The following is a 17,249-nucleotide window of genomic DNA, read 5'->3' on the forward strand; positions in this document are numbered from 1 at the left end:
TTAAATTAGTTTAGTTTAGTTTACTTTATTGTCATTGCACCTTGTACAACAAAATTAAATACCAACTTCAGTGTAAATTATGACTATGAAAATAAACACAAACACACATCCTTCACATTTTATACATTGAATTGAAAACCCTTGATATTGCATTATACAGTAGAATTCAATAGTACTACTGCCCTGGGATAGAAGCTGTTTTTCAGCATATTTGTCCATGTTTTTTATTACCCCGTACCATCTGCCAGATGGTAATAGCTCAAAAAAAGGGTTCCCAGGATGAGATGGATCTTTGAGAATGTTTTGAACTTTCTTAAGGCAGTGGGAGCTATAAAGCTCTTCCAAAGCGGGGAGAGGGCAACCAATGATCTTCTGGGCAATGATATTAACCCTCTGGAGTGTTGTCCTATCTGCCACTGTGCAATTGGCAAACCATACAGAGGTACAGTAAATTACGATACTCTCTATGGTGCAGTGGTAGAAGGTCACCAGCAGTTTTTCATTCAGTTGTTGTTTTCTGAGAAGTCTCAGGTAGTAAGATGGTTGTTAAGTGAATCTGGCTTCTCCATTGACTTTGCTTGTCAGAAGGTCACAAAAGGTGACTACATGAACCCAGAACACGGCAAATGTCATAGGTATGAGTCAGGTGTCAATCATCTGAATTTTGATCATGTGACCATGGGGATACTGCAATGGTCATAAATGTAAAAATGGTCATTAGTCACTTTTTTCAGTGCCATTGTAACTTTGAACTGTCACAAAATGAAATGTTGTAAATCGAGGACTACCTATACATGTTTCCAAACATAGAATCAATCAGATTGGGGGCGAAATCAGAGGCTTGGTACAGGTACTAATCAAGTAAGAGAAGCGGGAGAACCCCTAGCTAAGATTCTATGCAGTTCAGAGAACCCCCAAATCCCACTCCTGGCTGGCCCTGCCCACCCTACCCCGCCCCTCACCACGCAGCCCGTTTTGTATGCAAAACACCCCCTATCATAGTGCAGGAGGCTGATTAGGTCACACCCACCATGGACACACCCACCCAACAACCGGGCAGAGAACCTTTGCTAAAATTTTTGAAGCCCACCCCTGGTTAGAACAATTAACCAGTAGAACCACTTGCCTCCAGAAGTTGTGAATTCTCCAACACTTGATGTTTTTAAGAAGAGATTGGACAACCATTTGTCTGAAATGGTATAGGGCAGTGGTTGCTAACCTTTTTGGGCTACTGTGCCAAAAATTGTGTGTGCACTTGCGCATGTGAGCTTGTGTGCCAGCACCCAGAAGGCATTGCGCCCCTATTCCCCCTGCGCATGCACATGCAATCCCTCCCTTACCCGCACTGCGCCTCCCAGCTGATTTTAGGCCCATTTGAGGCCTTTTTCGGCCTTCCAGAGGCTTGAGGAAAGCTTCTGCAGCCTTTGCAGGCTGAAAAATGGGCCTGTTTAGTCAATTCCGTTATTTCCGGAAATACAGGAAGTGATGAAAGGGGCCTATTTTGGGGCCTTCAAAGGCTTTCCTCAAGCCTCTGGGAGGCCGAAACAAGCCTCAAACAAGCCAAAAATCAGCTGTGAGGTGCGCGCATGCGCAGTGAGGTAAGTTTGCCTGTGGCTCACATGCTGACACAAATGGCTCTGCATGCCACCTCTTGGCATGCGTGCCATAGGTTCGCCATCACGGGTATAGGACTTCCTGATTGAGCAGGGGGTTGGACTAGAGCAGGGGTGTCAAACTGGATTTCTTCAGGGGCCAGATCATCATTGTAGTTCTCCTCTGTGGGCTGGCTGGTGGTGGGAGATGGGATGGACGTCTCCTGCAGCACCTTGCTGGCCAAAATGGCTGTCCAAGCCAAAAACAGCCCTCCCTCCCAGTACCCCATTTTGGCTGCCAGAGGCCGGTGGGACAGTCCTTTGTTATTTCCATCCATGGGCCAGATTTAAGCACCTTGTGGGCCTGATCTGTCCCGCGGGCCTTGAGTTTGACACCCCTGGACTAGAGAAACTCCAAGGTCCCTTCCAACTCTGATATTCTGTTTTGTTACAAAATGCTATAACTCACTAATGGGGAAATGGTCTCAATCAAACCAACACAAGGTTGCTTTTGATTTATAAACATTTGTTTAGTGAAGAAAGATACAATGGCAACTGTTACAACTGTTCCTCACACTTATGACCATCACAGCATCCTCATGATCATGTGATTAAAATTTGGGCATTTGGCAGCCAGCTTATTTTTATGACAGTTGCATCTTCCTGGAATCATGTAATCGCCCTCCTAGCTGGTTTCTGACAAGCAAAGTCAATGGGGGAAGCCAGATTCACTTATTGATCGCATGATTCACTTAACTGCAGTGATTCGCCTAACAACCAATGGCAAAAATGGTTGTAAAATTGGGCATAACGACTGCCTTGCTTAGGAACCAAAATTCTGGTTTTAATTATGGTCATAGCTTGAGGAGTAGCTTTCGATACCAACTTTGTTAAAGCAAGGCAGATTTAACTTCTGTTAATGTTTGAATGGGAAACCACTTGATGAATAGTGATACAAATTGCCTAGTTAAAGTAATAACATCCCACCATTTGCTGATTATGGCATCATCCATTAGAAATTTATTTGTTCAAGAACCATAGAAACAGCCTTACTCTTAGAAAGGTCATCTATTCCAGTCCTAACTGACAGAAATTGTTTCTCAAGGCTTGTATCTTAGATATACTATATGTTATTGCCTAGGAATCTCCATCTTATAGTTTATTGTTCATTCAATTTTAAATATTTCTAATGCACCTTGTACCTTATTGTAGTTTTTCTTCACCACCTGCCATCCTGCCATCTGTTATATCTGTTAACAGCGAAGAAATTCACACTATATAATAGTGAATTTGATCTCCAGTGTTGAATGATAGACTTGGCCTATGGTTTACCAACTCCGAAATCAGATTCTGCTGGCTCTGTGAAACTCCTTTCATGTTCTTAAAATGGAAAGTGCCACCAGCTGGGAGATAGGTGTTGGACCTCATAATACCTATAAACTTGTTGCCTTCCATGTTATTTTTCTATATGAAGCAATGCATAGAAAAGAAAAGTTAAGACCAGAAAAAACAAATACCATAATAGCCCAAACTCCACAGAGTAGGTTTAATAAGGGTCCAAGGATAATGTTGCAGGATCCAATGTGTGGCAATCACTTCGGTTCTCTTCAGATGGGCTCTAGCACAAATCCAAAAGCTCAGAAGACAAAAGTTCTGGTCCTGGTGACCGACCCAAATTGGATCCCGCATCAATAGATTATATTTCTCTTTCCATAGGCCAGAGAACAATCTGGAATGAAACTCTTTCACAGTTACAGATAATGGATAATTTTATTTGAAATGTCAACTATTTCATTTGATTTTGAGGATTCTATTATAACCCTAACCCTAGCCTTTATAATATGAAGCAATATTTAAAAACACTTTAAAAAGGAACATTTTAAATATTTATTAAAAAAATAAGCAAAAACATGACATCCTTAATTTCACAACATATGGACAGACCTAACCATAGTTTCAACTGAGAGACTGTAAGCATACCAGACCAAGATAAATCCAAAAATTAGAGGGAATTCCTGCATGCTGAGACAAATCAGTCATCAAAGATACACAGAGATAAACCAAATCTACACACCATACAAAAGAGACAATAAAAAAGCTAAAAAGGAAACAAAACTACCAGAACACAGCCTCACCCAGATAAGCAGGGAGTAATACCAGACAATCAAGCAGAAAAAAGTACCCTAATCAAGGAACTTCTAAGGATAACCCCCCCTCTCCCCACCCCTGCCAAACATTTGCAAAGCAAACTACTGTGTATAAACAGGCAGCAAAATCCACACTCATTAGTACTGCTGATGTCAGGTAACAAAATGTCTGCAAGCAAAGAACCAAGATTAGAGGGCATCAAGGACTCTATAATAAGCAAGGTGTCCTTTGAGTCAAATTCAGCCGGTGATTTCATGGAGATGCCACGTAGTTTTCTTGGCAACAATCTAGAAATGGCTGGTCACTACCTTTTTCTGGGATGCTTGTTCAATTCCTAACTACCCGACAACTGTAGGATTTCCTGGTAATCTGTTCTGCAAGTAGTAAATCGTTTAGGGTTTAGGATAAGGTAAGGTATCTAATTTACTGCACCTTGTTGGGGCTTTATTTATTATTTAGCTGGGAAGAAAGTCCATGCCAAAATACATCAAAGTGCAGGGATACTTCCCTGTAGGTTGACATATTTTGCAGATTGTACTTTTTAGATTGGTGAGGCTGAAGTCCAGAATAGGGCTTAGGTGAATCTGAAGGAGATCTCAGTAGGTTTTTGGTGAATCTGAGATAAAGGGAGAAATGTAAAACAAAAATAGACAAATATGTTTTGATATTTTGTTAAGTTATCGAAGTGTTTAATGTTTATATAGCAGGATGCTAGATTAGATCTAGGTAAATATAGTAAGTGATATGTTGTAATGGCTTTTTAAGATCATTTTTCTTTCTTTCTTTTTTGCGTGCATCCTGTTACGTATCTAAGGATATTCTCAGTCATCTAGGTCATGGTTGTCCTAAAGGTGCGTTTTTGAGAAGCCTTCTTGGAACTGCTGAAAGGACTGTGTTGTAGACTGGAGATAGATGATGTCATATCCCTCCCCCTCTGTTGAAAGAGGGCTGTTTAATTTTGATATAAATGGGCTCTTTGACCCCTCTTTCAAACCAGCAGTCCTTCTGTCCAAAATGTGGACTTTGCTGTATTCAAAAGAGTGGCCTTTGCCTTTTAAATGCATGTGGACTGCTAAATCTTGTCCTGATGGGTTTGTTCTCCTATGTTGTGCCATGCATTTATGAACTTGGATGAGAAGCGAAATGTCTTCAAAGAAAAATTAGGAAGTCCAGTTGCTTCCTAAACAGCACCTTTGGGACATCCTGTTATGTAAGGGAAAAGGCTCTGAATTCACTTTTATGGATACTTAGGGTTTTCTTTCTTATAGGGACTTTGATTGTATTGAAGCATCCATATCCCAAGAAAGTAGAAGAGCCTTCCATTTATGAATCTGTGCGAGTCCACACGGCTATGCAGTCGGGAAGAACAGAACTTGACCTCATTCCCAATGCTCCATCGGTGAGTTCCTATTTGGACAATTGGTTGGAGAAAAGAAAGCTTTCCATAGTTTACTATGGAATTAGGACAAGATTTTGATTAGAGCCGAAGTGAATCCTTTAGAAGAAAGCATCCAGGCTGAAAATTCTTGGAGCTGAAGGCTTGGCAAATCTGGAAGGCATCAGTTTGGGAAAGATGGTCTTAGTGAGAAAATGTTCTTCCTCCAAATGGTGCATTTCAGCAATTAAAGGGAAAGGTTTCCCCTGTCCAGTCATGTCTGACTCTAGGGTGGGGGTGCTCATCTCTATCTCTTAGCCAAGGGAGCCAGCATTGTCCGAAGACACTTCCATGGTCATGTGGCCACCATGACTGAAACGGAATACTGTTATCTTCCCACCAAAGTGGTACCTATTTACCTACTTGCATTTACATGTTTTTGAACTGCTAGGTTGGCAGGACTTGGGGCAAGTAATGGGAGCTTTCTCCGTCATGAATTGGTTGTGTCTTGAACTTGGTCAGTCAGCTTTCCAGCAGACCAGCTCAGCGTCTTTAACTGCTGAGCAATTGCACCTCCCTTCAGCTATTAATGTAACTTATAGCATAAAGATCCATGAACATGAAGGCTGGGATCATAAATGGTCTAAATTTTAAACCTGGTTAACAAAACACAACCACTGTGTTTATATTATATGGTATTCTCAATATTAGGGTTCAATGGGATATTTAATTCATACAATATTCTAAGTCAGGGGTTCCCAACCTGGGGTGCTCGCACCCCCTGGGGGTGCGAGACGATATTCCAGGGAGTGCGAGAAAAGTCCAGGTAAATAATAGGATATTGGCTATATGTTGGCATTTTTATTTATTATGCAATGGATTAACTTTGTTTTCATTTTAGAGTTAAGTATCGTTATTTAGTGACCGTCACATACATAGCTGAAAAGATTCAATCCTACCATATATTTAACGCATTCAGTAGTTCCTAAAGTCTAAATTTCAGGGGGTGCGAGGTTCGAGTGAAATTTCTTTAGGGGTGCAGGGTGAAAAAAAGGTTGGGAACCACTGTTCTAAGTGAATGGCTGGATTTCCTTATGATGCACTTAATTGCAGATAAGCCAATTCCATTTTGCCCTAACTGGATGTTTTATATGAATGTTGATTGAATTTGATAAATCATATTAATTTTGATGAACAAACAGTTGGCTAGTGTTTATGTTTGATCCCTTTACAATATATATATTTGCACATTATAGTCAGCACCCACTTTAATACGTGTTCCCGAGGTATATTTCACCTATTTATTGGCAAAATAAATTTTGCATAGTTGTACATTGAGATGAACCTTTTGGGAAGTGGTAGCAGATAACTCATTTATAAGAGAAAAGGAACAATTACAGCTGAAAACCACCAAGTTCTTTTGCTGTGTCAGCCACATCAAGACTCTGAAAAGACTCAAGTTTGAGATGAAGATCTACCTGCCTCCTCCCTTCCCCTATTCACCCCACCCCACATCCTTCTCAACCATCCTAATAAACTTTCCTGTGTTTCATTACAGTTAGGGACTAAAGAAGGTTATCTAACAAAGCAAGGCAAAATAGTTAAGGTAAGCAATCTAAAAGTTGTTCTATTGTTTATTTTCTTACACATTAAAAATCAAACATGCTAAGGAGCAGAGCTTGAAAATTGTATTGGACATGTATGACCAAAATAGGATCTGGAATACATGTTTGTATAATATCCAACAATCGCTGTATTGTTAAGAAACTTACTTTTCCTTGGTATAGCAGCCTCTAGGCAGATTGTACTGTCACCCCTACAATCCGCTGCCAGTATAGTTATGATGGGAGTTATAGTCCCACGTCCCTGGGGGACACTATCTTAATGAAAGCTGTATGAAGTAGAAGTCATATGAAGCTGCTTTTAGTAGCTCATTTTGAAAAGATAGCAAACAGTATATTTATTTAAAAATGCAATTTTCTTGCTATAGAGCAGAGAGGTACTTCTTGGATTTTCACCTCAAATGCTGAGAAATCCAGATTGTTATTTTGAATGGTTGAGTTATGTGATTAAAACAGTTGTTATTGATTATAATTAAGACTTAATTTTAGATCCAGCTTTCTATCAAATTTAGAGTTATAGTATGTTCAAGGTTTTGGCTGAATTGACTGCTGAATATTCTCAAATCAGAGAAATAAGTAGCCAATCTCAGCCTCTTTCCATGCTCTTTATGTGTTTACTGGCAAGATTAATCATAATTTTTCTCTAATCTCCAATCTCACTTGAGTTGTGTATGGCCTCAATCTCACTTCTCCTTTTTCATGTAGATTCATCTGTTGTCTTTTCCTGTTCACATCTCATGTCATGTAGGAGGTTGCAACACCCTCTTCCTTTTCACTTACTAAATCTGCCTGCCTTGTCTTCCTTACTTCTAGAATGTTCTTCTGAGCCATCTTTCCATTGCATTTCCTTTTTTTCCAGTGTGACTTACTCTTCTCTAACCTGGTACCTTCCAAATTTAGTATTTTAGTATTTATTTGATTTGTCAATCGCTTACAAGATACAGGTATAAGAATAAATATAGTTTTGAATACATGAGATAGATACTTGTAAGAAAAATAAAAAAACAATAGGACAGGGATGGTAGGCACGATTGGTGCGCTTGTGCACGCCCCCTACAGGCCTCTTAGGAAGGGGGTGAGGTCAATAGTAGACAGTCTAAGGTTAAAGTTTTTGGGGTTTGGGGAAGAAACCACAGAGTCTGGTAGAGTATTCCAAACATTGACCACTCTGTTGCTGAAGTCGTATTTTCTGCAGTCAAGTTTGGTGCGATTAACCTTGAGTTTGTATCTATTGTGTGCTCTTGTATTGTTGTGATTAAAGCTGAAGTATTCATTTGCAGGTAGGACATTGCACTGTATGATTTTATGTAGATCAGACCGAAGGCGGCATAGTTCTAGGTTTTCTAGGTCTAGCATTTCGAGTCTGGTGGCATAAGGTATTCTGCAACGAGTAGAGGAGTGGAGAACTCTTCTTGTGAAATATTTCTGGACTTTTTCAATTGTGTTAATATCAGATACATGATATGGGTTCCATATCATGTATCTGATAAACAAATGTGTTTAGCGCCTTCCAGATTAGGGAAGGCTACTCTGTGGCACCTCCAGGTTTCATTTCACTGTTTCTGTTTTACCTTGTTAATGCAAGTTGCATTTCCTGTCCATGTACACTCACTCATCCAGTATGGGAGATGCTATGTGTGTTAGATGCAGGTAATCTTCAACTTACAACCATTTGTTTAGTGATCATTTGAAGTTCCAACAGTGCAGACAAAAAGTGACTCATGACCATTTTTCACACTTACAACCATTGCAGCATCCCCCATGGTCACGTGATCAGAATTTGGATGCTTGGCAACTGATCCATTTCTATAACTGTTGCAGTGTCCTGGGGTCATGTGATCACCTTTTGCAACCTTCTGACAAGCAAAGTCAATAGGGAACCCAGATTCATATTCACTAAATAAAACAACTGCAGATATTCACTTAACAACTGTGGCAAGAAACAATGTAAAATGGGGCAAAAATCATTTAACAACTGTCTCACTTAGCAACAGAAATTTTCGGCTCAATTGTAGTTGTAAGTCGGGAATTACCTGTATCATGGTGAGGAAGGGAAGAAAGAGAAGGTTTTTTTCCAGTACATGTTCCTTCTTTTGTATTGAATTTCTTTCAATTTCCCTTCTCTTTATTCTTTTAGAACTGGAAAACTAGGTGGTTTACGCTGCATAGGAATGAGCTGAAATACTACAAAGATCAGACGGTGAGTTGTGTTTTACTCTGTTGCTTGTGAGAGGTAACACAAAGCAATCAACAAGGTACTGGAAATACTCTTTCCAAAATAGCTACTGTGAAACTCAGTGCCAAGCAAGATGGACTTCATACTCACTTCCATTTTTATTCCATAGTGTATCAGCTCAGTTAGTGGGCTACACATACATGGAACCTCTAATATATCAATGACTGTGTTTCTTTTATAGCAGAGTCAGGAAATGCAGGTGGCACATTCCTCCCTAGCTCCCAAATTCTTTCCTGAAAGTTAGTGGCAAAAATTATTTTTTGTGTGGTAATTATGCATTTTGGACACCAAAATAGTCTCTTCAAGGTTTCAAGGTTTAATCATATTTGCAATGTACACCTCAACTCTGCAAAATAAAATGAGGTTGCCCTGCCCACTGGTATCATCATCATAATTGATGAGATACAGGTCCTGTGGGCTTTGGAGGCCAATAACAATTTTAATGCATGGCCCAAAAATGTGAGCTGCCCCTCCTTTATAGAAATGTACTCACAACAGGCCTAAAGCTATAGCAGGATAAACTACATTCATTGCTATTGGAGGAGAAGGAAAATCCACCCATGTTAGATTTCTTTTCCTAAGGCAGAAGTGTCAAACTCTATTTCATTGAGGGCCACATCAGGGTGTGTTTGACCTTGGGGGCGTAGCCAGCTTGACATCACTTGTGTCGGGGGCGCCTGAGGTGGTCCAAGCACTCTGCAAGCGAAAACTGGCTCCCAAGCTCCGTTTTTGGTCACGACAGTCTCCTGCTGCCCCTCTGCCAGTGAAAACAGAGGTCAGGTGGCTGCGTGCAGAGGACAAAAGGAGGCAGTCATGGCCAAAAACGAAGACTGGGAGGCTGTGTGAGGCCCTGCCGAGGTCTGTTTTCACTGGCAGAGGCACCACGGGCTGGTCCTTCACTGTTTCCAGGGTGACCCCACAGGCCAGATCTAAGCACCCCATGGATCTGGCCCACGGGCCTTGAGTTTGACACCCCTGTTCTAAGGTATTTTTCCTTCCAGTTGTACTATGTCTTTTGCAATGTATTAAATCAAACCCACTAGTTCTGGGGTGTCAAACTTGGTTTCATTGAGAGCTACATCAGGATTGTGTTTCACCTTGGGGGCTGAGGTGGGGGTGGCCAGTTTCTGTCACTTGTGTCAGGGGCACCTGTGGCAGCCCAAGCACCCTGCCAGCAAAAAAAAGGGTTCGGTTTTCAGCCGTGATGGCCTCCTGCAACCCTCTGCCAGTGAAAATGGAATTCAAGTGGGTCACATGTGCCCCCCCCCCCCAGCTCTGTTTTTGCTGACAGAGTCACTGCAGGCCAGTCATTCGCTGTTTCCAGGGTGGCCCTGTGGGTCAGATCTAAGCACAGGGTGGCCCTGTGGGTCAGATCTGGCCCCCGGGTCTTGAGTTTGGCACCCCTGCACTAGTGAGTGCAAAATAATCTTTGTCTGGAAGGCCTTATTTACTGTTTTGTTTCTTACCTGATATCTATGATGGGGGCGAGGTGGGTAACCATTTTAAATGATATTTTAAACTTTAAAATATTTTAAAATATTTTAAATTTTAAATGAGGGGGCGTGCATAAGCGCACCAATGTGCCTACCGTCCCTGTCCTATTGTTTCCTTTATATTTTTTTAAAATTTTTCTTATATGTATCCATGTATTCATAACTATATTTTTACTTATACCTATTATCTTGTAAGCAATTGACAAATAAAAATAAATAAAAAATAACACAGAGCAATTGTTTCAAAACTAACATTTTTTCAAGTCCACAGAGCCAATCAGAGCACTTGATTTAACTGAATGCTCAGCAGTGCAGTTTGACTATTCCCAAGAAAAAGTGAATTGCTTTTGGTAAGTTGAAGCTTAAGTACAACTTTGGAATATCCTAGCATGTCTTTTCTTTCTTCCACGGTTTCTCAGTGCTATTCTGTGTAAACTTTGTTTTCTTTTCTTCTTCACCACACTGCTAACCAAATTACTGTTATCTCTCATGAATTCAATTAAGATGTTGTGCTGGTTTTCCTTGATTTGTCAGTTTGCCATCAGAACTAATTGCTTGCTGCTCTCCTTTTGTTCTTCTTTTCTGAACAGCTTTAGAAAAGGGCTGTGCTTGAATCCCAAGAATTCTAGTTTAATTAGGAAAGAGCAGCACACCCATGTATGTTATTTGATTGCTTAGCTCCACTTGCACATACTGTATGTGTTGCTTAAGACTGAAACAAAAAGCTGCATTTTTAGCCATCCTAACAAACAAGCTGAACAGCAGCTTCCATAATTTACCTGTTCCTACTTGGCCTTTGGAATACACTGGCTTGGGCCATAGTTGTGTTTCAACTCAGTGGAATTACTTTCTTTGAATTCTGTCAATCTACTTTAAAATTATAACAAAATATGCATTCAATTTTACAGGGAATCCTCTTATAGTGACCACAATGGTTACCAATAACGCAGATGTTTGGCAAAGCAGCCTTTAAGAGAAACTATTATAATTTTTATAATCTTACGTCAGCTTTCTTTGCTGAAAGTTGTAAATGTGAGGGTTGTTTGTAAAATTATTTTTTCATCACCAATATGACTGCAAATGTTTGCAAATGAGGCAGTCACTAAATGAGGATTACCTGTACTTAAAAGAAAAAAGCAGCCGTACCTTCTGCTGTTTCTCAGAAATAAAATTTAGAGATGCTTGATATTTTCCCCAAGCTGGAGCCCTTACTCGAGCATGTTGATTAGGCCTGATGAGTATCATCTCTGGAAGGCTGTGCATTTGGTAATATCTCTGATTCACATTGAATGGAGCACTTTGGATGCATCTTTATTGCTGATAAGTTTTTCTCTGGTTTGTTTTTAACCAATTTTTTTAATGCTATTATTTTATTTATCATAAGGCTTCGGTCAAATTTCAAATATTTACCTCAATTACTTTCTATTTCTTCTAAGAAGAAAAGCAGGATTATTTTTTTAAAATAAATAAAATAATATTTTTAGCTTCAGTTTCTTTGGGAAAATGGAATATTCATATCGGAGATGACTATGGTTTCCTTATATTTGTGACACAGAATGTTTATAATTTTATATTTTACAGTTTAGTATTTCCAATGCGAACGTATTACATGTTTGCAAAGACTGGAGTAGAAGCCGATGAGTGGATTAAAATATTGCAGTGGAAATTGGTAAGGAAATGTCCATCACAGAAGATTTGAACAGAATTAAACGGGTAGCAATATAGTGACAAATAATAGTTAATGCTGACAGTGCTGATTTCTCTAATTTAATCCCACAATGGTAGCCTTGGAAATATTTAAAAAGAGAAAATTACACCACACTTACTCATGGACATTTAAACATTCCCTACTCTGTTTCTTTGCTTATACAGGTAGTCCTTGACTTACAACCATTCATTTAGTGATCGTTCACAGTTACAACAGCACTGGGATTATCATTTGTAACCTTCCCAGGGAGCTTCTGACAACAAAGTCAACTAAGGAAGCCAGTTTCGCTTAATGCCGCATGATTCACTTTCCTGCAGTGATTCACTTAAGAATAGCAAAGGTCATAAAATGGGGTGTGATTCACTTCACCACTGCCTTGCATAGCAACAGAAGCTCTGGGCTCAACAGTTGTAAGTCAAGGACTATCCGTATGGGTTCCAAGTTCAATCCTTCTTAACTCCAGGTAACAAACAGATGTTAACAGCAACTGCACTCTGTACAAACACCACCAAATTAGATCGCCCAAGAATGTGACTTGATATACGGTAATTTCTTATGTTCTTTTTCCAAAAGGAAATGAAACTGTACTAAATGTTAGGGTCCAATGCTTCTATGCATGTCACAGAGCACACTCAACTTCACTTTTCTTTGTAGTGTGTCTCTGCTGTCTTTTGGAGCTTAGTTGGTGCAGGTGATTGAGTCATAATGAAATTCACCCCCCTCACCTCCCACCCCCCAAAAGCTGTTATTTGGACTTTTAAGTGATCCTTTAATACTGAACAATGGTGCTCAGTGTGAGTAGTCACATGAATTAAGGCTTTATGACGCAGGAACAGGCTTTTAGTGAAAGAGAAGGGTAGTATAGGTGAGGAATTGATTTGGATTAAATGCTGAATGGAGAATCTCAGCTCTGGAAAAAAACTGTGATTTGCCTTTCTGGTAGGAATGAGAAAATAGGCAGGAGGCTAAATTTGCAGTAGTTTACTTAAAATAATGTTTGAAATCTTTTGATCTTTGAAATCAGCAGGGGTATGGGATGATGGCAGCACCAAGCAGAATTGTTGCTTTACATTTTCCAAATAAAATATATAAAATGGCCTAATAAAAAGCTAAACTTGCTTTAGTGACTAATTTTAAAAGAAAAAAAGTATACATCGAATCGGTAAGAGTTCAGCAAATATAATGATTTGGTCTGAGAAATAAAAAAGGGTTGTGAAATGCTCAATGATTTGGGGGGAATGATTTGAAGGGAAATATTCTTAAATTCAAATAACTGAGTGGTGAATAGTCATTTACATGATAGGACCCATTTTCTTTTTCAATTTGTGTTATGATACCGGCTTTCTTTTCCCTAATGCTGATATCTTGGTATCTTATCAAACTATCCTTTAATCTTTATTCAGTCAATCATGCTTAAAATATATAAAGTTGAGAATTATTGCCCCTCTTGCAGTGTTGTTGGTTTAGTTTTATTTACCCAGCCAGTGGGAATCCCAGTGGCTTACATTTATAGGACATATTGAATATTTGCTGCAACAATAAAAGTCAGTAATATAAACAAATATCAATATAGCAAATACAGATGCAAAGCTACACTGCTTTTCAGTCCCTAGATGCCCTTCACAGGACTTGCATTTTCACTCATTTCCAGAAGGCTGGTGATGAGGGTGCTAAGCTTTTCTCTGAAGAAAAGCTTTTCCCAAACATGGCCTCTGAGCAGCCAATCCAGCAATAACAATATTGTGGTGATGGCAACCTTATTCTAACATGAGACCCATTGCATTTTGAACAAATTGTACTTTCAAACAGATCTTCTAGGTGGGCTATAGTTCTAATTATTGCTAGTTACCATATACTACAAGGTTGGGCAACTATATGATCTGTGGATTTCAACTCCCAGAATTCCTGAGCCAGCTAAGAATTCTGGGAGTTGAAGTCCACAGGTCGTAAAGTTGTCATAGTCGCCCACTCCTGATATACTGCCTATTGTGTATGATATATATTAGGGGTGTCAAACTCATGGCCTGCGGGCCAGCTGCATCATGTGCTGGTTCCATCCCTGTCTGGTTTAGCGAAGGGGGAAAAAGTCCAGATACGTGACAATGCGAGTTTGACACCTCTGATATATACTGTAGTGAACTGATTGGAGATGATGGGAGATGTAGCTTAGCAATATGCAGAGGGTTATCAGAAGCTCTTAAATTACATGGTATTTTAATTTACTTTTATTTACAAATTAATTTCAACAACAAATATTTTCTCACCTTTACTTTTTTTTTTCCTAGTCCCAGATAAGGAAAAAACGCCAGAATGATGCCACACTCAGGCCATAGTAGTTTTGGCTACAAATGCTAACTGTGCAGAAACCAACTTTGTTTCATATTCATACGCCTTCAGATTCGTTAATCAGCATTAAGAAGGGCTGCACCCGATCAGATCAGAGGTTTTTAAGCTCTGCAGCTGCTGACTTGCTGACAACTGATTTCTAGGGGATTCCTGAACACTGTTAAAGCAGAAGACCTTGGAAGATGGATATTCACCTATTCAACACTTCATTATTCTGGATATGCTCAGTGGTTGCTGGCATTCTGTATTTGCCTTTGCTGCCAGGTTTTGACCAGTTCTTTCTTATGTAAGCAGTTTCAGTCAAAGTTTCATAGCATGAACCTGAACTCACTCAAACCCACTCACCTCTGGCTGCCATTCCATATGCTTCAAACCATTTACCCACTGGTCTATTAAGACACACTTGCACAGAGTTTTTTAAAAAATAGTTTTGATTTCATCTGTGGCTTTGCTTGGGTTTAAGAATCGTCTGTTCACACTTCAAAATCATTTTCTCAGAACTTCTGTAGTTTTGACTTCCCTGGTGAGCAATCGTTATAGATAATCTACTGCTAGTGGGACACATTTCTATGAGCAAGTAAGATTTTTTTCAAATATTGGGAGTACAGGTAGCCCTCAATTTATAACCATTTTGTTTAGTGACTGTTCAAAGTTAAAATGGCACCGAAAAACGTGACTCATGACCGGGTCTCACACGATCGTAGCATCCCTGTGGTCCCGTGATCAAAATTTGGGTGCTTGGCAACTGGCATGTAGTTATGACAGCTGCATTGTCCCGGAGTCATGTGATCACCATTTGTAACCTCCTCAGCTGGTTTGGACAAGCAAAGTCAATGGGGGAATTCAGATTTACTTAACAACCACATGATTCACTTAACAGCCACAGTGGTTCGCTTTACAACTGTGGTAAGAAGTAGTGCAACTGTTTTGCATTGTAACAGCAATGTTGGACTCCATTGTGGTCGTAAGTCAAGAAATATCCGTATATTGTGACAAATGAAATGCTACTTTATAAGTCAGTTTCAGGTCGGAAAAGCTGTTAGTACTATGCTTTCTCAATGGCTGCTTTCTGTGTCCCTGGCCCTCATTCATTAGTGACTGTACTTTGTCACTGATGGCGGCTGCTTTAAATTTATTGCACAGTCTCAAAATGCCACAATGGATATTCTCCATGCAGACAAATCAATGTATCTGTTTTCCAAGACACAGAGAAACTGCACATCTCAAGATATACGTAGATGGTAAGATGTAGCTTCAGCTACACTACACTGTTTAAATATATTTGCTGTATAGTAGAAACTATGGTTATCTATTGGAAGCTTTATGCTGAATACACATCTAATATACGTATTCATATCCTGGTTCAGCAATAGATTTTCTGCAAATATTCGGCATACTTAAGTATAAAGTCACGTGAGAGCATACCTTACTTGCTAGATCATAAGAGACCTGTAGAATCAGATACATAAATCTGCATAGCATTTTATTAGTTCCAGTTGTCAGCTAATGTCTTTGGAAGGATGAAATAAAATTTTCTGTTAGTGTATGCATTTGACATATTGTGATGTTCTATGCCACTAACTCAAATCTATCCAATATAATTTTAGAGGCCAGACAACTTGGGTTTAAAGAAAAGTAGCACAACAAGAAATAGAATACAACATAATACATATTAGGGAACAAATTGGCATTCATGTACAGGTGAAACTCGAAAAATTAGAATATCGTGCAAAAGTTCATTTATTTCAGTAATGCAGCTTAAAAGGTGAACCTAAATATATGAGGTAGACTCATTACATGCAAAGCAAGATAGTTCAAGCTGTGATGTGTCATAATTGAGATGATTATGGCTTACAGCTCATGAAAACCCCAAATCCACAATCTCAGAATATTAGAATATTGTGGAAAGGTTCAATATTCTAGGCCCAAAGTATCCCACTCTAATCAGCTAATTAAGCCATAACACCTGCAAAGGGTTCCCAAGCCTTTAAATGGTCTGTCAGGTTCAGTAGGAATCACAATCATGGGAAAGACTGCTGACCTGACAGTTGTGCAGAAAACTATCATTGACACCCTCCATAAGGAGGGAAAGCCTCAAAAGGTAATTGCAAAAGAAGTTGGATGTTCCCAAAGTGCTGTATCAAAGCACATTAATAGAAAGTTATGTGGAAGGGAAAAGTGTGGAAGAAAAAGGTGCACAAGCAGCAGGGATGACCGCAGCCTGGAGAGGATTGTCAGGAAAAGGCCATTCAAGTGTTGGGGACTTTCACAAGGAGTGGACTGAGGCTGGAGTCAGTGCATCAAGAATCACCACACACAGACGGATCCTGGACATGGGCTTCAAATGTCGTATTCCTCTTCTCCAGGCACTCCTGAACAACAAACATCAGAAGCATCTTACCTGAGCTAAAGAAAAACAGAACTGGTCTGTTGCTCAGCAGTCCAAAGTCCTAGAGTGTGGAGGAAGAATGGAGAGGCACACACTGCAAGATGCTTGAAGTCCAGTGTGAAGTTTCCACAGTCTGTGTTGATTTGGGGAACCATGTCACGTGCTGGTGTTGGTCCACTGTGCTTCATTAAGTCCAGGGTCAACGCAGCCATCTACCAGATTTTGGAGCACTTCATGCTCCCTTCCGCAGATGAACTTTAGGGGATGCTGACTTCATTTTCCAGCAGGACTTGGCACCTGCCCACACTGCCAAAACCTGGTCCAATGACCGTGGGATTAC

At 39.8% G+C, this 17,249-nt stretch overlaps 1 protein-coding gene across 1 annotated transcript in view; it reads left to right on the forward strand.

Moving 5' to 3' along the window:
* Positions 1-16,066, forward strand: part of DAPP1 (dual adaptor of phosphotyrosine and 3-phosphoinositides 1) — a 32,414-nt gene extending 16,348 nt beyond the window's left edge. The window contains exons 4-9 of the mRNA XM_026672687.2: positions 5,009-5,139; positions 6,674-6,721; positions 8,875-8,937; positions 10,731-10,816; positions 12,048-12,135; positions 14,460-16,066. Coding sequence (XP_026528472.1) covers positions 5,009-5,139; positions 6,674-6,721; positions 8,875-8,937; positions 10,731-10,816; positions 12,048-12,135; positions 14,460-14,507 — 464 coding nt within the window. The 3' untranslated portion in view covers positions 14,508-16,066. The remainder of the gene's footprint in view (positions 1-5,008; positions 5,140-6,673; positions 6,722-8,874; positions 8,938-10,730; positions 10,817-12,047; positions 12,136-14,459) is intronic.
* Positions 16,067-17,249: the final 1,183 nt, after the last annotated feature.

This window comes from Notechis scutatus, chromosome 4 (assembly GCF_049901735.1).
Source record: "Notechis scutatus isolate UNSWTSFEM ecotype Mainland chromosome 4, rNotScu1.2, whole genome shotgun sequence".
Classification (NCBI taxonomy): Eukaryota; Metazoa; Chordata; class Lepidosauria; order Squamata; family Elapidae; genus Notechis; species Notechis scutatus.